The sequence below is a fragment of the Dendrobium catenatum genome, unplaced genomic scaffold, assembly GCF_001605985.2.
Source record: "Dendrobium catenatum unplaced genomic scaffold, ASM160598v2 fragScaff_scaffold_1220, whole genome shotgun sequence".
Lineage (NCBI taxonomy): Eukaryota > Viridiplantae > Streptophyta > Magnoliopsida > Asparagales > Orchidaceae > Dendrobium > Dendrobium catenatum.
Window position 1 is genome coordinate 5,359,184 of NW_021319682.1, and position 23,677 is coordinate 5,382,860.

At 33.3% G+C, this 23,677-nt stretch overlaps 2 protein-coding genes across 2 annotated transcripts in view; both read left to right on the top strand.

Moving 5' to 3' along the window:
• The window catches only part of LOC110101263 (trimethylguanosine synthase-like), a 27,154-nt gene extending 14,919 nt beyond the window's left edge, over positions 1-12,235 (top strand). Inside the window, exons 7-11 of the mRNA XM_020829082.2 lie at positions 1,878-2,106; positions 3,197-3,332; positions 11,544-11,635; positions 11,723-11,846; positions 12,164-12,235. Of these exons, the coding sequence (XP_020684741.1) occupies positions 1,878-2,106; positions 3,197-3,332; positions 11,544-11,635; positions 11,723-11,846; positions 12,164-12,235 (653 nt within the window). The remainder of the gene's footprint in view (positions 1-1,877; positions 2,107-3,196; positions 3,333-11,543; positions 11,636-11,722; positions 11,847-12,163) is intronic.
• Positions 12,236-18,436: 6,201 nt separating this feature from the next.
• Positions 18,437-23,677, top strand: part of LOC110101230 (DAZ-associated protein 1) — a 37,487-nt gene continuing 32,246 nt past the window's right edge. The window contains exons 1-3 of the mRNA XM_020829031.2: positions 18,437-18,489; positions 18,624-18,835; positions 18,920-19,009. Coding sequence (XP_020684690.1) covers positions 18,818-18,835; positions 18,920-19,009 — 108 coding nt within the window. The 5' untranslated portion in view covers positions 18,437-18,489; positions 18,624-18,817. The remainder of the gene's footprint in view (positions 18,490-18,623; positions 18,836-18,919; positions 19,010-23,677) is intronic.

The following is a 23,677-nucleotide window of genomic DNA, read 5'->3' on the forward strand; positions in this document are numbered from 1 at the left end:
GGATTGTGACTTTGGGCGATCAAGTCATTATATATATATATATATATATATATATTGGATCTATTATTCAGAGTGATGGTGAAATAGATGGGGATACTATTAGTAGAATTCATGTTGGATGGTTGAAGTGGAGGAATGCATCAGGCTTGTTGTGTGATAGAAAAGCCCCCTTCAAACTTAAGGGAAAATTCTATAAGATGGTGGCTAGACCTGCAATGCTTTATGGTGCAGAATATTGGCCATTAAAGAGAAGCATAATATTAAGTTAAGTGCTGTAGAAATGAAGATGCTCGAGTGGATGAGTGGATTTACTCTTAGAGACAGGATATGAAATGGCATATACGTGAAAAGGGTGGAGTAGCTCCACTGGAAGATAACATTAGAGAGAGTCGCCTTAGATGGTTTGGTCACATAAAATGACAGCCTTCCGATGACCCAGTTAGGAAAGTAGATGTATTAAATTTTATTATGTTAAGAAAGGTAGAAGTAGACTTAAAAAGATTTGGTTAGAAATAAAGATTTAAATGAGAATTTAACTTTTAACAAGACCAATGGAGAAAAAAGATTTATGTAACCCGCCCCACGTAGTGGGATAAAGGTTGATGTTATTGTTGTATTATTAAAATATATGATGATACCAAGGTGTGATATTTTTAAATAACTTAGATTTATTATACATAAATATTTAGATATAAATGTGGATAGAACTTCAAGTGTTAAGATTGGATATTTAATATTAAAAAATGGCTCATGTGTTTTGTGTAATAACATAATCTTATGGAGCTTAGTGTTAATTTTTAGAAAATAATAATTAAACTGACGACGTTTTATGGATTTGAGTGATTGGCTTTAAAAAAATGTTAATATCTAAGCTTAATGTGACTGGAGTCAAAATGTTAAGATGGATGTGTGACAAAATTAGGAAAGGTAAATTAATGAATAATTATATTAAAGAAAATGAGTAAACTTCAAAAGAGTCCACTCAAATATTCGTATATAGTTATATTGGCGTCAATGTATCATGTTGCTTCAAATTAATCTCTCGACTATACAAAATTGAAATTGGGTTAATTATGTATAGTCAAGAGACTAATTTGGGATCAATTTTATAGCAAAATTACAAGATAAGGGATTTTCAATCAACTTTACATGGTTGAAGGACTAAATTAGAGCAATGTGATACTCTAGAACTAAATTGGCCACACATGAGTAATCTAGGGACTATTTTGAAAATTTTTTGTTAAAGAAAATATTAAAATTATTATTGAAGTCAAAATAATTAAAATTAAACTTTTGTGGTCTGGATGTGTACAACAAAAAGTAAAAAAAAAATGCATCAGTTAGATTAGTAAATAAATTATTGTCAGGATAGGATCATAGAATGAAAAAACTAACGTTAAATAATTTGAAAATAACAGTTTACATATCTCAATCAACACTTAATAAGTATGAATATAAAATGAGGATTAATAATTTGAAACGTAAATAGTTGGGATAAGGACGATGATGATAATAATATAATAAATGGTGAGCTCTTATATGCAGGCTTAATTTCACCTTGCTCCAACCAAAATAAAGCATCTTATAAATGCATCGTCCAGAGTAGCCGTTGCGTTTTTATCATTTCCTAATAATGCTCTCATGCAATTAATGAATTATTATAATATTGATGAGAGTTATGCCTTTTATGAATAACTTGTATGCTTATTGTACTTTATGCTCAAAGTCTTTTGTAGAATGGATTTAGTATTTTTGTTGTATATTTTCTTATTGAACTGTTGAGTTTTGATGCCATATTTTACTTTTTCTTATCTAAGAAGTTTTTTTTTTTAAGTATCAATTTAACACTTTTAAATCTTTATTTGACAACTTCTCAGAGAAACTGCAAGAACGCACAGAGTATCTCTCTGATAGTTTAGTCAAGTACTGGCGCCAAAGATACTCTTTATTTTCTAGATTTGATTATGGTATAAAGATGGATGAGGAAAGCTGGTTTTCTGTAACACCTGAATTAATTGCTAAGCATCATGCAGTTCGATGCGGCTCTGGAACTATAATTGATTGCTTCACTGGAGTTGGTGGAAATGCAATTCAGTTTGCCATGAGGTTAGTATTATATTTGTGATGACAAAATCTTATGCTTTGTCCACTTCAAATTTTTTGTTATATTTATTGTCTCAATATGCATCTAAATGATGCTGGATTATGCTCTTATGCCAATTGATGCAAAAATTGATGTTTTGAGACCAATTGGCAAAGGGCATGATTTGTGGTACCTATTGGCATGTAATTCATGGTCGGATATTAGTTGATTTAGAATTATTTATGCCATTTATGATTTCTAATGGCAAAGCACCATGATTTTAATTTTGTTGTTACATCTTTATAATTATTTAGCAATAGAGCTTGACTTTTTCTGGTTAATATCCATATGAATTTTTTATGAGGTTTGAAAATAATGCTCTTGTAGTTTGAAGTATTTCTCAATTGATGCCTTCAAGAGATAGTGATAAGAAATAAATAATTTTAAATTATTTATTAGAAATAAAGTACATATCCTAAAAATCCATTCAAAATGATAACTTTTGAGTAACATCTTGCCCAAAAATGCTTAAAAGTTGATGAAACTGCAGACTATTCTCTTATTCCATTTTTTCTTACTAGTAACTTACGCCAAAATGTATGTTAAAGTATTAGAAGTAATTCATATACATTTAAAAGTCCATCAAAATAATTAAATTCAAATTTTTAAAAATGTATTGCGGATATATAACTAAATGGTTATGATGTATAATTAAAAGTCAACGCGACATGAAATTTCAAGCAGATTGTCCAAAATTGAAGATGAAGTGACTTATAGCCATTTATGTTACTTCTAGGTAATTCTGAAATAATTTTATCTCAGGAGCAATCATGACATTTAAATTGATGTTAATCTGCATAAAATTGATTACACAGTATATGCTGGTATTGATGAAGTTAGAAGACTGATATCATAATTTTTTTTTCAAATAATATGTATCTTGAAAGTAATTTTTGGCTTATAGCTGCAGAATGAGTTGCATTAAGTGTAGTGTTTAAAAAAAAAAAGGTGTAGTGTTTTTTGTAAATGTTATCATCAACAAATATTTTTAGTGCCAAGATAACTTTTTGTTGTATGCTCTATTAAATTAATTTCTAAATAATTTTATTTCAGGAGTAATCATGTCATTGCGATTGATGTTGACCCACAAAAAATTGAGTACGCACAGCAAAATGCTGTTATTTATGAAGTCAGTGAGAGGATTGATTTCATAAAGGGTGATTTTTTCGAGATAGCTCCTAGCTTAAAGGTAATTTGTGCAATTTCTCTTACTAAAAACATCTTTTCCATTTGACTTGTGTATTTATTCATATATGGATAATTTTAGCATGGAGTTTATTTAGTTATTATGGATCCAATTGTTTCATCAGAATATCTCACATTCCTTTTTAATTTAAATGAATGTCTGTTTACATGGTTACAATTTTGGATGCACACCTTCCCTTTGAAATATTTGTATATAATATGAACTGGCAACTATAATAATTCATGATAAAGTAATTGCGATGTGGGCTTTATTGGGATCTTCTATCTACTTGTTTTTTTTTTTTTTGCTTGCTTGCAAAATGTGTTATCATGGAGATATTTTAGATTGAAAAATTTTAATGAGGTTATTTTATCATTATTATGCAATAATATTCTCTTCATTGAGAATATATTTAATATTAAATCCTTCCCTTTCTATTATTCGTGTTCATCTATATAAAGGCACAAATTATTTTGAGAATCAATTAAATTTTCCCCTTTATAATCTCAAAAAGGCATTACTGTTTTGCTAAGTCTTAACCATTTATCTGTCATGCGGAATTTTTCCAACATATGCTTCTTTATGCATACTCCGCAACCTCCAAAGTTTGTCTTCTTGTTATTAAGTTTACATATGATGAAGAAGATGTTTCTCTCTCTAAAGAAATTATAGTAAATGCCTTCTTTAAGAAGCTAGTCTTCTTGGGTGTAAGCCTATTAATTCTTCGATGGCCAGCCTGCAATCATACAAGAATGATAAAGGCTCTGAATATGTTTTCTCAAAATAGGCATCTAGTTGGCAAGCTTGTATATCTGATTTTTAGTTTACCTGATGTATCCTTTCTTGGTTGCTTCATAATTCAAAATAATCAAAACCCAAATAAGGAAAACTTGGATATTATATAAGTTTAAGATTTATAAAAAATCTCCGTTAAAATGTTTCATCAATTAAAAACAGAATGACTGAAGGACTAAAGCTTATATCGATGTTTACTATGTTGGATCTATTGAATATTAGAAAAGGCTATTTCAGGATGCTGTGACCTTATAGATGGAAATCTCATGCCATGTAAAAAGTAAGAAATAAATTGTTTTAGCAGTATCCAACTCTGAAGCTAAATACATGGGCATGACTCATTCTACATGCAAAATGATGAGGATTAAAACTCTAATGGAATAGTTCAACTTCTTTATAACATAGTCTGTGATCCTTAACTATGATAATTAAGCAACTATTTGCATTGCAGCTATGAAAGAAACAAACATGTTAAAGTGGATTGTGAGTTCATTAGATGCCGTCCTATCAAAAAGGATAATTAGTACAAAGGATAATTAGAATAATTATATGATATTTTTATGAATGCTTTAGGAACTCTTCGTTTTCTAGTCTTTGTAATGAGCTTACTAATATATATGCCCTAGCTTGCAGGGAGTAGTGTTATTGTAGAAAAGTTATTAGATTAAAAATATATTTTATTTTTGTAATATATCCTAATAATTGAGAATATTGTCCTTCTTATTCTTTATCCTTTTCTTTTATTATTTTTCTATATATGGGCATATTTAGTTAATGATATAACATAAACTTTCTCTTTGACAATCATTAATTTGGTAATTCCATGGAGTGCCTCATGTAAAATAGCACTTGCAAGATAATCAATTGGGTTCTGACATGGATGATCAAATCTAAATGATTCAGCAAGTCTAAAGGGCATCACATGTCATGACGATCACATATTCATGGAGCATGTTAACATGGCGTGATGTGGAATAGTAAGTCCCACTAGGTGATATGACATGATATTAGTTTGAGCAATGACATTGTGTTTGATCGCTATGTTGCTCTGATTGGTCCACACATACATCGCAATTTTGGCCATTTACTTGCTTCCCATTCAAATGAGCTTTATATGGAATTTATATAATTTTTGCTACGATACATACCTTGAGCAATATTACTTTCTATCTTATATGATTCGTGCTACCTTTTTTTGTTGAAATATTGGTATGCTCACTTCAATTGTTTGTTTAAAATGTTTTTTATATGTTAGGCATTTTCCTTGCGAGTCGTGGGTAATTAGAGAAGTGAATATTTTTTGTCTAGTTGATTGTATATAATTTCACTTGAGAGTTCCTTGTTTGAATTATTTCTGAGTTATATATAAGAGGAAGTGTGGAGTTTTATAGTGGATTTGATGTTTGAGTCAACATAATTCATTGATTATAATGATAATGAAGAAACATGACAGGGAGGGGTGCTAGGTAATGTATATTGAGGCCTCCTACCTATGCTTAGAAAGAAGGAATAATTGGTGTTTATGAGGGTAATACTTAAGCGAGTGAGGACTTTTTCTCCATGCAAAGAAACTTGGGTGTATGTGATACTTTTGAACTAGATTTATAGGTTTTAAAGAAAACACATTTGAATTGACAACAACATAAAGGGAATTCCACACCCTAAATAAAAAGAAGAAAATGGATGTTATAGTCTAGCTTTGCTTTCTCTGGACAAAAGTATCTTGGCGAATTAACATATGAGAAGATTGAGATGGCAAGAAAGAATTATAAAGGGAGGAGGGGAGATTGTTGTGTAGACCTCCTTTTATACCTCATAGAGAAGATTGTTCACTATGTCGTCAAATTGATTGTGCTTCACATTTATTCAAGCTCTTATAATACTTTTGCTCTTTTAGCTATGTTGGACTGAACCCATGCAAGGGAGAGGGGCAGCATTTGCAACTATGGCATAAGTGAGCTGAGCCGGCTCGCAAGCCAGCTTGAGCTCGACTCGTTAGTGAGTCGAATTTATCGAGCCAAGAGTTTGAACTTGAGCCTCTACTTGAGCTCGTATGTTAAATGAGTTCATTGGGCCGCTCGATTAATAAAAATATATTTAAAATTTAATTTAAATTAACATTATATAATATATTTTACCATTTTAAAATTAATTCCATATTAAAAAAATTAATTTAAACTAATAAATCAAGTTCAACATTTGAGCCAAGTTCTAGCTTTCCAAATGAGTTTGAGCAATCAAGCCGAGCTTGAGCTCAATAAGGACTAAACAAGCTTAACTCAATTAGGCAGATAGTTGGCTCTAACTTGTTTATACCTCTAGTTGTAACAATGAGATGGTTAAGGGGATCATGTTTTATGCAGCTTAGAAGTAGGTGTTGCAGGTCTTTACATGTGCTCTCAGATTCATTGAACATAACATGTGTTTTATATATATATATATATATATATATATATATATATATATATTCGGGTTCAGGTTGACCCAAACCCGAAATTTTCGGTTCGGGTTTTCGGGTCGGGTCAAATGTTGACAGCCCTAGCACAATGAATAGAATCACCAAGTGTTGGTAATTTTAGAGGCCAACTTTTCAATCCATGGGATTTTAATGCTAGTAGTCCATTATTGTTGACAAGTTGACAATCCATAGGCCTCTTGAAGGGAACAGAAATCTCTCTTCGGAAAATAATTGTGTGCAAGCTATGGAGTATTTTTCTTAATTCTAATGTTATGTAGAAGTTACTAATAGTAGCATAGAATTCTACTGTATAAATAGAGGGGAAAACTCTTGATGAAATACACAAAATTTCAATCATTTTTCATCTCTTCATGATATTACAGCTCTAGAAATAAAGGAATCTTGAATATATTTCTTCAATTTTTTTATTTGAGCAGCCCCAAAAATTCTTTTTTCCCTCCCAATCTTTTGCCTCCTTGATCCATCATTGCCTCCACGGCTCCACCTATTGCTCCATTTTAAGCATCGTTGCTCCATCAAAAGCAACTACCAACTTTCAAAAGAGGAAAATTTTCTCTTTAAAGAAAATATCTTTTATATTAGAATTTGTTGATCAATCAAAAAGCCCGAATCAAACCTTAGCAGGTGAGTACCAAAATTGTCAATCATCATTAAATTTGAATGGAAGAAATCACCTTATTTGGTCTAGATTGTGAAAATATTTCTCAAAGAAAGAGAAAGTTTGGTTGCTTGATTGGTCCCATACCAAGCAATGTTGATCTTGGTTTTTGACATTGGATGTAGAAGATTCCTTAATTATATCATGGCTATGGAATTTAATGATACCAAAAGTCTCAAAACTTACATATTCCTAACCACAACAAAAGGTATTTGATGCATGTTAAAATAAGCATATTCTAAAGTACATGATGCCACACCACTGTATAAGATTAAGATAAAAATGCACATCACGAAGCAAGGAAATACTTTGATTATTGAATATTATACCACTAAGCAAGGTACTTTTTTGTTTATTTAATATCATAATAAAATGAAGATCTTATAGCTTAAACTTGATTACCACTAGTTTATCAAAATAGATGCACAACAAGAAAACAGGCAATTTTCGGCGAGAAAATATGTCAATAAATAGTTGAAATTCAGTGAGAAAAACTTTTGTTACCACTATGAACTACTATAAGTTTTGTGTTTGTTTAAATTTCATCCTGATTCATCATGATGCATGCCACAATCTATGTTTCATATTGTTCAAATTGCGTGTTTTGTGTTTATCATTTTCATTTTTAGTTGCTTTTTTTGCATGACATTTTTAATTTATTCTTTTTTAGGTTCTTTACTAGTATAAATTTCAACAATCTCCTAGTATCTGCCCCTGTAGTGGGCAGATACGGGGAGTCTGGACCTGCCCACCATGCTAAGAAAGTTGCACATAGGTAGTGTTTGAAGAAACAAAATTGTTATTTTTAAAACTTATCGTGCCAATAAAGGGGCACATGGGAGATCCATACGAGAGATTTGAGATTAAGAAAAGTGCACACATGGCTTATTCATTGTGCTGTGATTGTCGCTTATAAGTTGCCCATATCGTAATAAAAAAATTGCATACAGGTTTTGCTCATTGCGCCAAATGTGTTGCAATCAATATTTTTGAAAGTTTTGAATGTTGTATGTTTTATACTTTTGCATAAGAAGTAGATGATGATGATACGATGGTGAGGACTTGGCGAGGTGAGATAAATGCACTTTATACACCACAGGTAAAAAGGACAAAGAGAGTGAGGGAGAGAGAAGTGGGTGAGAAAGAGAGAGGACAAAAAGTGTGAAAGAGTTACAAAGAGGGATAGAAAGTGAGAGAGAGAGAGAGAGGGGGTGAAGTGGGAGAAAGGAGAGAAGCTGGAGATAAGAGAGAAAGAGAAAGAAAAACAGAGTGAGGTGTAAGCGTGGTGATGGAGGCTAGGGCACTGGCGTTTGTAGAGGCTAGTGGCTGCTAGCATGATGGCAACTAGGGAAGACGGGGATGATTGAAGGAAGAGATGGTGGAGCGACATGGAGGGGTTGGTGGTGGATGAGGACGTAGGTGGTTGGTTGGCAATTGGCAGTGCTAGGGACAATGAGCAAAGGAGCGGGAGTTCAGGGGGTTGATGGGAGAAATAGAGATGGGGAGTGGTGTAGGGTTGTTAGAGACTAAGGGGAAGAGGGGAAGTCAGCTAAGGCTTGAGGAGGATTTGGTTGGTGCTTCTAGGCATAGATGAGAAGTATGAATATGGGAATGGGGTGAGAGAGCAATAAAAGTAGATATTATTGGAATGGGTATAGTAGTTAAGCTTTTTTTTTTGGGGGGGGGAACATAGAGGGCTTATTCTATAATTTTTTTATGTTCAAGAGATTCATATTTTTGGGTCTACTAGATACACAGGCACGGACACGACAACTCGGATATGACATGACACGAATATAAGACACGAATACAAGACACGACAATTATTGAAAATATAGGACACGAATATGGGTTGGACATGTTATTAGAATATTTATATTTTAAAAAATGGCATATAAAATTGAATAAGTATAATATTAAAAATAATAAATCATTTAATTGAAATTTGTGTTTAAAATGATTAATATTAGGATGTCAAGAGTCGGACGTCTATGCTGTGGATTAGTCATTGATAGAGTAGACAACAATGATGTCGAAAGTCGGGCATCGATATTATGCTGTAAGTATCGGGTGTTAATGTCAAGAGGACGTCTGTCGTCAATGTTAAAAGGGCGTTGGTTGTCTATGTTAAGACGACGTCAGACAAAGATGACTTATCAAGTTGTGGGTATAGAAATTGCTAGCGTCGAGCATCAATGTCAAGACTGTCAGATATTGATGTTGAGATTGTTTTGAAATGTCGATGTTGTAACAACGTCAGACGTCCATGTTGAGATGATATCGAGTATTATTCTGAAACCAAAGTCGCGACCCGTCAAAAAGAAATGAAAATGAGAAAATCTGATGAATGATGTATTGAGTGCGAATAATTAATTTGGTGTTGTGGATAGGAATAAGAAAATTATTTTTTATATTTTAAATAAATAAAAATTTAAACACAAGAAATTTTATTTAAAAAATCATAAAATATTTAAAAAATGAGTGTCCAATTTGTATTTTATCTGTTTTTAATTGGACACATTTTTTGCTTGTCGGACATTCGTCTGACGCGTGTCGTGTTGGATACAGCATGCCTCTATGAGGAAAAGTGTGGGTGCGTCGTAGTTATGGGATGAAAGATTTTTGTTGCTATAAAAAAAAAATTAAAAAAAGAAAGATTTTTGTTGCTATTTAGATCGGTCTAACGAATTAAAAATCTTTACAAAGAAAGTAGAAATATGTAACTCAAAATGAAAAAAAAAAAAAAATATTAATCAAGTTATGAGACCGACAAATTCACGATTCACAGATTGAGACCTTATGAAGGTTGATAAAATCTGTCTCTATGAGGTTGGTGAGCCTTTGAAGCCCGGAGTTGAAGGGCAAAGTCAATCAATGAACTTGCAAAGGTTGAACCATTGAAGTTGCTGGAGATTCGGCTTTGAGTCGGAAAAAAATCAAGAATTGGGATAGGTTGTAAGTATGTTATTACAATTTTTTATGCTTGAGATATAACAATTTTATCTTTTAAATTTTAATCCTTTATTTATTTTTAAGTCCTTTATGTCAAAAATTAATTTTAATAGTATGATCAATAGTTAATGGTGATAATTTGATTCTAAATGTATTTGGTTGATTCAATAAAATCTCAATCAATTCAGTAGTTCAGCGGTTCAACTTTGGTTCCATTTATTTTGATCGAGTCTCGTTCCTGTGTTGGTTCAATTAGGATACTAGAGTGGCCGGAGAATTAGTTCATGATTCAACCATTTGAACCATCTGGTTTTAATTATAGGTTATAAATTTAATATTTAAGGTTTGATGTATAAAATGGTGACTTTTTTCAGAGCACTGTGATAGAATAGTTTCACGAGGACCTAAAAATGTTTATTTTATTAAATTATAATTATGCTCACTATGATATATGGATCTAGTGCGGCGATCAAAAGTCTTTGATAATCTAGTTAACTGTGACAAAATTAAGAATGATGAGATTGATGTACTTCAAAATAATAAAATGTAGAGTGGGAAAATATGTTATATGATAAATTGTGGCATAGCATTTATTTAAGAATTATATAGTGAATAATAGACTTCTGCACAACAAATGCATTATTGAGAAGGGTAGATAAAATTATTGTGGGAGTAGGAAAAAAAGTTAAAGTGAGGATAGCATGGGTAGAAAAAGAGCAAAATTGATCAATGTCCAATCAAAATTAATGAAGATGATTATCTTGAAGTCCACTCAAAATATTTGGAATAAGGCTAATGAGGATTTAATATTTTAAAGAGCCAATTCGCTCTCTGTTATTGTGTATGCTAATCACAAAGGCCACCAATTTGCTTTTTGAAATTAGACAACAAATTGATGAATGTCACTTCAACTCTCTCAAATTTTATTCATACATTGTCTCTCTACAATCTCACTCTCATTCTTTTTCTCTCTCCCTTCCCTCTCTCTCTCAATTAGGTTGTTGAATGAAGATTCAGTTCTATTTCCTACGATTACAAAGTCCTTAATCTTGAAAATGGAAAGTGAGATCGAAAGAATAGGAGAGGAATACATAGTTTGCAAGATCAAAATATGGCAAGGAATTATAGTTGATTTTCCCTGCATTCTTGTTCATAAATTAGTATAAAATAACCATCAACTAACATATGAAAATGAGATTTTTATACAATTAATCAAGTGTTTGATTTTTTTTTTTTTGAGGTGTTTTAATCCTATAATAAATGTTCTCTCTTATTCTTTTTCATTGGCTGAATAATTTTTTTTTTACATTTTTTACTTGCTTCTATTTAGGGTGATGTTGTTTTCTTGTCTCCCCCTTGGGGTGGTCCAGATTATGCTAAAATGCAGGCTTATGATATGAGTTTACTCAGGCCTCGTGATGGGTTGGTCTTTTCCTTCTTGCATGTTTATTCTTGCAATTTTTTAATTACAATTTTATCCTTTACGATAACTTTTCTTTGTTGAATCAGGTATTATCTTTTTAAAATTGCAAGCATGATTGCTGCTAAAGTTGTAATGTTTCTTCCTCGAAATGTGAATTTGAGCCAATTGGTGGACCTTTCTATGTTAGCTGATCCTCCATGGAACCTGGAGGTACTTTGTTCTGATTGTTTCCTTGTTGATTTTGCTCCTTCATGATGTCTGGTATTATAGCATCTCTTTAACCGTTACCCTTCTCTATTACAATCACGACTAACATCATTTAAAAAGATAAAAATGATAGTTTCAATATCAGGATCCCATAATACACAGAGAGAGAGAGAGAGAGACCTTGCTTTTAGCTGCAGTTTTTTTTTTTTTTAAATCTTTGCCATCTTTTCTGAGATAATTCATGTAAAAACATTAGGAAGACCTGTTAAAATCCCTTCATTACAGATTTTTTAAAGCTTAATCGTGCTTTTTGCTTGCAGGTCGAGAATAATTATTTAAATGGAAAGCTAAAATCAATCACGGCTTACTTCGATAAGACTACTAGAGATTAAGGCTTCGTTTGTGATGGATTTTTTAATGTTTTTAAAGCAATTTTTTAGTATAAAATTTTTAATTTTTTACTATAAAATGCTTTAAAAAGCATTAAGAAATCCATCCCAAACAAAGCCTAAATTATAACATTTTTTTGTAAATTTTATCTACTGGGCAATTTTATGTATCTGTTTTTGTGAGAAAAACGTGGTTCTCTTTTGGCTTGTATTTATTAAAAAGGCATGCTTGCAAGCACAGTAGTAGCCATTCCCTATTTGTCAGGGTGGAGTTTATGTATAGTGTGACATTGATTTATGTAATGTAATCATGTAAGAAATATTGCGTACTTTTCAAAATTTTTATCTTTTACATCATAAAGTTTGTTTGTTTATTTTAAAATTCATGCTGATAAAACAATTTATCAAAATATGGTGCCGAAATTTTGACCTTTATAAATGCCTCTCCTTAATGTGTACCCCTATGCTCGGATTTGAGTGAGTTATGGAGCTGAATAAGGAATCAAAGGAGATCAAGCAAACTCGTCTTAGAGAAACTTGACCAAATTGAGCATTCACTCCACTCAAGAGGGATTTATCTAGAGTACAGTTGCGCTAACCAAGATGCATCCACCTCATGAGGTACTATTCTGTGCAGACATCGGATGGTTCTCTCATCTAGTTAAACGCTGGGTACTGAGCGGTATCGAGTCAGTATCCAGCGAAGTACATTTTTTGAGCAATGTGGCACATTTTTATTGGTCTCTAGACGTTCTCTGGACTCTGCACATAATAATAAATCTCACCTCAGAGGCTCTCGCCTCAAAAGAGCTTGCATGTTTGAGGTACATGTATCAAAAGATCTTGTGTTTGATATATTCGTCGTAGAACTTATCTTCAACAAAAGGTGCACACCTAGTAAGTAGGAGATACTCAGTGTGTCAGATCCAAATTTTTAGGTATGTAAGTATATCCTAAAATTTTGAAGTTAATATTAATTGTTGTTAAATTAAATAATAACAGTTAAATTATTGTTAAATAAAAATGGTTAAGTAAAGATTTAAATTTATATTAGGTTAGTATTATTCTTGGATAGGTGCTTTTAAACAGATGGGTGTGAGAGAGCAGATACGTGTGGGCTACATCTACTTCTATTCTATTGTGCGGAATTCACAGGAATTACTGTAGTATTGTTCGGCATAGTGAAGGGAAGAACCGAAGAAGAAATAGGTAGTGTGCTTTTGTGGGTGAGTGGAACATTGATTTCGGACATTATAGGAGTAATTATTACGTCCGGACAAAAAATTGGAAATCTGGATGTATACCGAGCAATACCGAGTTTCAGGTGACGTGGCGCGTGATGATTGGTCTCTGGATGCGTCAAGTGACCTGACGTAATAATTGCTCCTATATAAGGGAGCGGCATAGTGCGATTTCTGTGAAGGAAAAGTTCGGCTATGCAGAAAGGGTTTGTAAGCAAAATTGAGATTGTTTGGCATTGTGGGTGAGAGCAGTAGTTGTGAGAAAAGATTTATTAAGAAAGAATAGGGGAAAGTGTTGAATGCAAATGGAAGATTAGATCATTGAGGCGACTGACTCTAGGCGGGTATCTTTAAACCCTTCTTTCGATCTACCATTTTTACTCACTCCATCTAAATCTAATTATTAAGGTATAAATTTAGATCATTTATTTTATTTCCACTTTGAATAGTGAATCAAAAAAAGAAAAACTTTAATTATTTTAACCAAACAAAAGGGAGAAAATGATAGTTTTAACTATTCTATTTTATTCTCTCATTAAGAATGATGCCCCATTTATAATGTCAATAATGATGTCAATTTGACCATGATGTCCCCCAAATCCAATAGGTGTGGTGATCTATAGATATGGGTGAGGGCTCCTTCTTGAGACCATTCTTCATTTTTACCCACTTCAATTAGACTTATCAGTCCCACCCATCAGAGATGGTCTATTCTCCTACTCAAAGGGTTGCGAACTCGATAATCACAAATTGCATTGATGGCTCATTCACAAGCTTTAGATGGCCTAAGTGAATGTGAAGAGCAAATGTTGCATTTTGTCAAGGAAAAGATGAGAAACTTAGTAAAAGGCATCACAATTAGAGCAAGAGCTAACTTTGAATTGGACTACGATCAGAAGCCTCTTGCCCACTATAGTAGAGTAAGAGCAGAAATATTGAGTCTGTTTAGTCTATAATTCTTATCCATGGGTAAAAGATATACAGCAATTGCTTGTCGAGGCCGCTCTTTGTTTTTTGAACATAGAATTTCAACTTCCTAACTTCTCATTTAATACAAAAAGTGTGACTATGGAAATATAGATCAGAGATGATATAGAGAAGTAAAGCACAATGATCATTGCAAAGACTGTTCTGGTTGCCTAGATGAGCAGTCCCGCTAGGTGTGAGCTCATTATGTAGCCAACCCATAAATACTTACTCAAGTAGTCATCAATCTTGTTAATCTAAAGCACTTGACACATGTGATTCCACTTAGACTTCATTTGGGACGATTTTCTTACTGCTTCTTAAAGCAGATTTTTAATATAAAAATTTTAAATTTTTGTATTAAAAAGTCACTTTAAGAAGCAATAAGAAAGCCGTCCTAAAGGAAACCTTAGTATTGTATATTTGTCAACCCAAATGTTGAGATTGACAATTTGAATATTAATTGGCTTTTGTGCTAGAGCAGATATGCACCCTTGAGGATCAACTTGTCAATGTTAGAGCCAATGCCAAGAAGGATAAAAAAATCTTACTGTCTTAGAGGGGAGAAAATTTTTATGATAGCCCATAAGAGTTTAACAATTTGATCAAGTTTTGAGAGAAGAATTGTTATAACTTAGAAAATTTAAAAAGACATTTTTATTTACAACAGTAAAAAATTTATTCAGGAGTCATTATAAATCCAAGCTATAAATCATCTTCTCCATAACATATGTATTATTGTGTTTTAGTTTCACTAAAATTTTCATAAATTATGGGCACTGTTGAAATTTTTTAAGAAATTGGTGTCTATCGATACAAACGGGTTTTTTGGGCCTGTTAGGTGTCCATTTTGCTAACTGATTTCATCATAATTTTCTAAATAAAATGAGATATTCTATAAATATTTTCCTATAATTTTTTTAATCCCCAAAATAAATTTCTATGAATTTTATATGAAAAATTGATTAGATTATTATTATTTTATAAAAAATCTAAAAGCACTTATTTTATGTTTCTTAAGCATTAATCCATTTTCTTCATTTAGTTTAATAGAGAATATTTTTGGGGAAATTAAGAGGAAAAGAGAGGGAAGGAAGGAGATTAGCTAGTATTTGATCGTTGTAGAGTGATTTTTATCAATCAACCCAGTTAAAAAATTTGCTCGTCTAGAGTTAGGTTACATTTTACTTAATTTAGTTATCATTAATTTGATATTTTTGGCATTTTTTGATCAAATTTGTAATTTTGTTACCAAAAAATGAGAATAATTTTGCTTTGGTAAAACTTCTTGAGTAACTTTTTATATGTTATAGAGATTAAGATTATGAAAATTTTGAGTATATTTTGAAAAATTTTTGATGGGTGAGTTTGTAAAAGCAATCATTTTGTCCACACACAAATTTATTTTGAGATCAAAGAATGGTACTTTAGTTCAATTAAAACTTTAGAATGACGTTTTACACAATCTATGATAATTTTATTATATTTTAAAATTGTGAATTTTTGCTTAGTAGTATTTCTATTGTCTACTGTTAGGACATTTTCAAAATTTTTGGATTTAATCTCATTAGATTTTAATTAATAAAATGCATTGAAAACTATGAAAGAATTATGATTTGATGTGATGTGTGATGAGATGTTATGCGGCACTAGTGGGCGACCGAGTTGAGATTTTGTTATGCGGCGCCAGTGAAGCAACCGTGGTGGGATTCTTTTATGTTAGAGCCAGTGGACTGCCGAGATGGGATTATGTTACCGAAGTGTTATTATGCCGAAGTTAGTGGGTTTTCAAAGTGAGATTTGTTATCAAAATTTTTTTATGCTTGACTTTATTTTATAATTATAGAACAATATTTTCTGTTTTCTTTTGGTTTCAATTATTGATTTATGTTTTATGCTACGATAGCCTACTGAGCCGTATTAGTTTATTCGTGATTCTACTTTCATTTTTGGTCAAGGGGAAAGGTAAGAAGTGAGCTAAGCATTTTAATTGGATAGTAGACTCCAATATGTGCTGTAAGTATATTTTGGTTAGTTTTGATTTTTGCAAGCTTATCTTGTATTTTGTTATTCTCTTTTTTAACAAGCGTTGTTATAGATAAATTTTAAATTGTATATATTTTGGATGATATTAAAAAATCATTTTGAGATTCAGTAGTTTTCTTCTTCTTATATTGCATTCAGTAGGGGCTTTGTATAATATATAAATTGTAAGTTTTATTTCAGTACTTCTCAAACTAGTTCTTGGTTAGTTTGCTACAATCGGACACGGTATGACCTGTGCTTTATCAGGTCATATCCGACCGGGTTGTGACAAGAAGTGATAGTTGTTTGCACATTCATGGAATCTTCATAGGTAATCCAATTCTTATCTAGAGGCGAGTTCATACTCTAACTGCTTATTAGGGGCATGGTTATCTCTTATGATGTACTGTTCGTCCATATATTTAAATTTCTTCTAGATATTGAATGAGGGGTGTGTTTGCCTAAATACAACTTGTATATAAGATTTTTGATACATATGTGCTATTTATTTATTATGAATGTTTTTTCTTATGTGCTTGTTTTGTTGGGTTTGTGCATGTTGAGTTTTATTTTTGCGGCTTACCTTAAATTCATGGTCTTTTGCTTTTCTTGGAATGCAAACAAACTTCACAATGTTAATGATGACGAAAATACCGTATTGTTAATATGCACATTTATGAAGGACATGATGTTTGTCACCAAAATATCATATTATTTAAATATGCCATTTTCCCTCATCATGTCCCTTTATGTTCTTTGTTTTCCATTCATCTTCCTCTTTCCTCAGTCTCTTTTCCTTTCTTCTCATTGCTCCAACCACTATTATTCTAAGGATGGCACCCTTGTTAACATGATACAAGGAATACATGAAGGTTGGGCACACTTTAACCTTCTAATGCCACTCCACTTTTGGCCAACTTGATAGTATGATTCTACAACTTTAAGGACATCAAATTCACTATATGAATCCCCGAGGAAGATGAGTTCCTAATAGGTACTTTTGTGTACTTTGATGATGAACTGTGTTTCCATATAAATCATTTTAATTCTGAGATTATTTGGACAGTCAATTAATGTCATGGAGTATCCAACTATATTTCATGCACAAAATTTTTGGCTCATTTGTATTTGGATCAGACCACCTAAAGTGTCGTCAAATTCATCTTATTGAGATATTTAGTTCGACTATATATTTATTGAAATTCAAATTTGAATGATCATAAATTTAATTTTGAAAATTTTTAATTAAAGTATTATATTGAGATTTGTGCTTGATTAGATAGATTTTCTTGTGATTTATCAATTAAAATTATTTTTTTCATATATATAATTTTCTAAAAACTTCTCGGCCGCTATGTAATTTCTCTACTTAAAAAAATATTATTATTTTTTTCTTTTTTCTTCTCTTAACTTTCAAGGCATGGAATCATACTGCCTGTTAATAAATTTTAGTGTGTAATTAGATTTATTAATGATTGTTTGGCTGAATATTTTTATTATAAAATTATTAAAATGTAATTTAAAAACATATGATATATTTGATTGAGTGCAAATAAAACATATTAAAGTACTTTTGTATTTTATTATAAGATATTTCAAATACAAATAAATACTGCGTTGATCACAATTAAATGATTAATCACAACAAGAAATTTGAGCGTAAAATAAGGTTTGTACATGTTTTAATTTGACCATGTAGCTTGCATGGAGATAATAACATCGGATGTTTTGTTAATCGTACGGCTGAAATTAATTGATCAAACGGTGCGAATTGATGATGGAAATGCGTATTTCTATTCCCCCATATATAAAGAGTAGCCAAAGGGCAAAAGGCGCATGCGAGCTGCGAGGAGGTGTAGGTGTTGGCGCAACGAAACGCCGGTGCGGAGAGACAGAGAGAGAGAGAGAGAGTAAGCGAGATTGATCGAGAAAAAGTGCGAGAGAAAGGCAGGGGCGAGAGCTGGGGAGCGTCGAGCGAGGCAAGAGCGTCACCAGGAGCCTGCGATCTTCTCATCCCTAGTCGTAGTAATTATGCCTTCCTCGTCACCTCTTCTATTTTTTCCTCTTCTCGTCTCCGATATAGATCGAGAATCCAAGAAGAGAAGCCCTAGAGAAGGAATGTGTATGAAAGAACAATTACTCTGTATTGTGTACTGCAGGAGAGTGTGGCATTGAGAGATTGCGGTGACCTGAGAGAGGAACGAGGATAGCTAGTTTTTTATATATGAGTTCCCTCTGAGGGGCGATTGAGAGGAACGCGAGAAAAGGATTCGAGGAGTGAGTGGAGCTCTAATCTGGTCAGAGTGAGTGGGAGTGAGTGTGTTTTTCTTCAGGCTTTCCCTTCTCTGCTTTTATGGCGACCAAGCTCGTGGTTAGTATCCAGCCCTTGCTCTACCAAAGCTTTCTATTTTTGTCTTCCATTCTTTATAATTTCTGAAGTGGATTCTGTTGACAGGTCCTTGGGATTCCTTGGGATGTGGACACCGCAGGATTGAGGCAATACATGAGCAAATTTGGGGAATTGGATGACTGTATTGTGATGAAGGTTTGTTTTTTTATCATTCTCTTTGAAAAAGTTATATATAAACCATTGATACAATCAATATCCATAATTGATGTTACCAATTGACAATGTATCATGTTATGGTTTTATCTCGCATAAGTGATGTTCTGTTGATATGTTAATAGTGCATGATATTTTGTAGGATGAACTCTTGCCTTGAATTACTTTGTCTTGAATCGTGAGAAAGCTGTTGCCAGTTAGATATGATTTAGTTATACCGAGATCATGTAGCCCGAACCTGTTTATTGTTTGAAAACTGTGCAATAGTACACCTGACAAGCTAATAAAGTCTCCGAGAATAAAAGAATGCAAGATCTTGGACAATTACACCCTAGCCGAAGGATAAATAGATAAGAGGCAGGATTAAAACTTAGACACATAATTTAATCATGTTTTCTAATTTTGATTAAAACAAATAGCTGTGAAGTTGCCATAATTTCTACGCCTTTTCAGTTGGCGTTAATACCTTCGCACCATAACTTCCAGGCATTTACTTCTCTAGGTGAACTGCTGTTTAAGAGTTCTTCTTGCTGTTTGAAAAAAGAGGTATGAAATTGTGATGTAAACTAAATTCTACAGTCAAGTAGGAGAACATTATATTTGCAACAGGACACTTCCTTCAATAAAACATAAACCAACATAAACAAAAGGAAACTTAATAGAAAACATATATAAGAAACGATTAGGAAACTATGTAAGAAACAAACTAAAATAAACAAGATACAATTGATCTTCTATTGGAGAGGAAGATCCGGCTCTCCCAAATCCCTAGCCGCCGGCTAGAGCCCAAAACTTCTAAGAACAATCAAAATTCAGCAAAATCAACACATATTCTAACCTTAGAGTAAACCTCTCTATTTAAAGCATACAAATAACAAAGCAAATTACTAAACAACTCCCTCACAAATTAATTCCTTGCCTAATTTCCCCCTCCTAAATATATTCAAATAGTGCATCCTTAGTCCCTTATTCTCCCTGTCGACCTCCCCTCAACTCTAGTGGTTCTAATACTATCTCTAAGTCCTTTATCAATATCATAGATAACTCTGAACTAGCTGCATGATCCCTAATTGTTCTCCTCAGTTATGACACGTGGACCACTAGATGTATAGTCGCAGTCGAGGGTAATCTAAAATGATACGCCATTGCTCCAATTCTCTCCAATACCTCGTATGGGACAAAGTACCTTAGGACAAGCTTCTCATTCCTCCTGTTGGCGACTGTACTCTGTCTGTAGGGCCGTAGCTTTAAGAACACCCTTTCTCCTACTTCGAAATGGATGTCCTTCTGGCATCCATCAGCCAGCTTCTTCATAATATGCTGTGCCCTCAATAAGTGCACACTTAGTTTCTCCAACACCCTATGTCTTTCCTCCAAGTATTGCTCTACTGAAGAGGCTGGTGTGCTCCTTCGCCCAAATGCACTAAGTGTGGGAGGTCTCTTTCGTACAATATTTTGAATGGGGTCATCTGGGAAGTTGAATGATATAAAATGTTGTACTAGTACTACGCCCATGCTAGTAATTTGACCCACAAGCGAGATGTTGTTAAAGCAAAACACCAAAAGTAAGTCTTCAGGCTCTTGTTTACCACCTTTGCCTGCCTGTCTGTTTGAGGGTGGTAAGCAATGCTTCTTTTTAAAATTGTTCTCTACAACCTGAATAACTCTTTCCAGAACTAACTGAGGAACACCTTATCCCGGTTAGAAACTATCGACTATGTGATCCCATGCAATCTAACCACCTCTTTGATGAATGCTGCTGCTATTGTCATTGCCTTGTAGGGGTGCTGTAAAGGAATGAAATGAGCATACTTGCTCAACTTGTCATCCACCACCAGAATCATTGTAAACCCCTTAGATCAGGGTAGTTCATTTATGAAATTCATGGTGTCCTCCCATACTTTGCATGGAAGAGCTAGGGGTTGAAATAATCCCATGAGAGCTATAGCCATGTGCTTATTTCACTGGTATATCTCACACCTAGCCACCTCCTCCACTTCCCTATGCATCCCCTTCTAATTTATTTCTGCTGTCAATCTTTTATATGTCTTCTACACACAAGAATTACCACCAACAACGCTCTCATGAAACTCTTGTAGCCAAGGTTTAAAATTGCGTAATTAAGCCTCGAGGCGGTTTTCGTCCGTGAGGCGAGGTGTAATCGTCGAGGCGGTCTGAGGCGTAAGCCTCACGGACACAGAATTGCGTAAATGAGAAATTAAAGAATTTAGCAGGATAATAATAGCAATATTCTATCTTACAATAAAAATATCTAAATGATATATGAAAATAGTGGAAAGTAACAAAATAGATGCAATAAAATCATGTCATAAAGTAAAATCATAAAATATTAGTTCAACAAAACTTCCAAAGTACAAAGAACATATAAAATACAATCATATCCTATCACTAAATGGGTCTTCAAGAGAATCTTCTTCTCCAATTGTATCTATGAATGCCATATTATCATCATCTTCAATATGACTCACTTTTCTCTTCCCTGTTCAATAAGAGAAAAGATCATTATCATGTTAATTGCTCACTTGATATAAATATAATGCGATATCATATAAGAAGTTGTGGAATACCTTTACTTGATTGTTGTGCTGCAGAGCTAGTGGATGTGTGTGGTGTGGAACTAGTGGATGTGCCCACTTGATCTGCTTTGCCCCTTAAGACATCCACATTTAGATCTTCTAGCTGTAAGTCTGATAATGGCAAATCTGTCTCATCATCTATGAACCACTCATTATCATATGACACATCATCACACACCAACGGGTCATCATCATCCTTCAACCCCTTATTCCTCAACCTCCTATCTCTTAACCTCTTGTTGTGCATAATATATACGAGGGAGTTCATTCTGAGTGTTGATAGCCAATTTCTTCTCTTTGTTTGTATTTGACTATATGTACTCCAGTTTCGCTTACACCCAGAAGAAGAACAAGTGAGGCCCAACACTCTTACAGCAAAACTCTGTAACTCAGGAGTGGAATCATCAAATTGGATCCACCATTCATCCGTTTTCAAGAAGAAAAAATATAATTAGAATTCAGAACTGAATAAAGGATCTTGCATTTACTAAAATAACTATACCTGGAGACCGTTTGACAATAGTTGTTTTTGCTGCATTCAGACAAAAAAACCCTCTTTATTTCGGAATAGAACAAGTTGTAAATCTGCAAGCTCCCTATCTGCCTGCTTCGGTATTAGTCTTTCCATACAATGATACAGACCAAGCTTCACCTCCGGGTTTGAAGATTTCTTCTCTGAATATTGAAATTGAGGATTTAAATAATATGCCGCTGCATGTAGATGACGGTGTAACTGCACCTCCCACCGAGCATCAATGATATCCCAAATCTCTCTATAACTTGCCTCCTCTCCTCCCAAGTTGTGTGCAATCAACTCCTTGGCCTCATCCATAGCATTATAAATAAAACCCATAGCTGGTTTCTTCTCTGCATCCACTAAGCGTAGTACTTGCACTAAGGATCTCGTACTCAATATGACATAGGTCACAGTAGCCCAAAATTTATCATTCAGAATAATCATTCTTATTTCCTTCCCCTCACTTTTCTTTCCCCAAGCAGAGTTAAGCCGTTCAGTTGATGTAAACATTGCTTCCAAAGTTTGCCTCACTTCCATCAGGCTCTGCAGTGTCAAATAAGATGTGGTAAATGCAAACCTATAGATTTACAGTGCACAAATGTAAGAACCAATGTTTAAAATTGCGTATTCGGGTATTGAAGCGTTTTTCATTCGTGAGGCGAGGCGTAAGCCTCAAGGCGTTTTGAGGCTTAAGCCTCAAAATCAACAGATTGCGTAAACCTAAAATGATAATTTTTTTATATACTAATGAGTGAATAATATAAAATATAAAAAAGCATAAGATATGACGTGAAATCAAAATATCTCAATAATAAGACAACATGAAATGTAGTTCAACTCAAAATTCTATCTTTCCTAAATCCCAGTATTTTTTTTATTAACATATAATTCCAATTTCAAAAAATAAATATCAATGACATATCACATAAGAACTCATAAGTCATCAGCATTGTAATCACTAAGGGGTTTTTCATTTGAATCATGAGTATGGTGAACTGCTCTCTCTCATTCTCTCCTATAGAGTCCAATGTCGGACATTTACTTCAAGATTTATGTAAGTTTAATATATATAGCGTGAGGCGTAAGCCTCATGCCAATGAGGCGAGGCGGGTTTCAAGGCGGGCCTCAACCAAGTTAAGGCGCAAGCCTCATAAAAAAAACTCGAGGCGTAAGCATTGAGGCTTTTTTTACTGGAATTGCGCAAAGGTGGGCCTTAAGTCGAGCCTCATATTGCGCAATTTTAAAATTGTTGACAAGGATGTTAATCAAGCTTCTGCTCTTCTTGTTAGACCATCCATCTGACATAATGGTTACACCAGTCTCAATCCATGTCCTTTTAATCTCATCAATGCTCCGCTCTGTGTTATGCAGCTCCTTCTTTAAAATCCATGTTCGCAACTCATACATGGAAGGTGCCTTCAACCCTCTCCCATACAATCCTACAGACCGCAGCATATTGAAGTAGGCAAGCAATGTAGCAACATTAAAAGGTATGATATTTTAAAAAAAATACCTGTCAATATCCATGCAAACCTG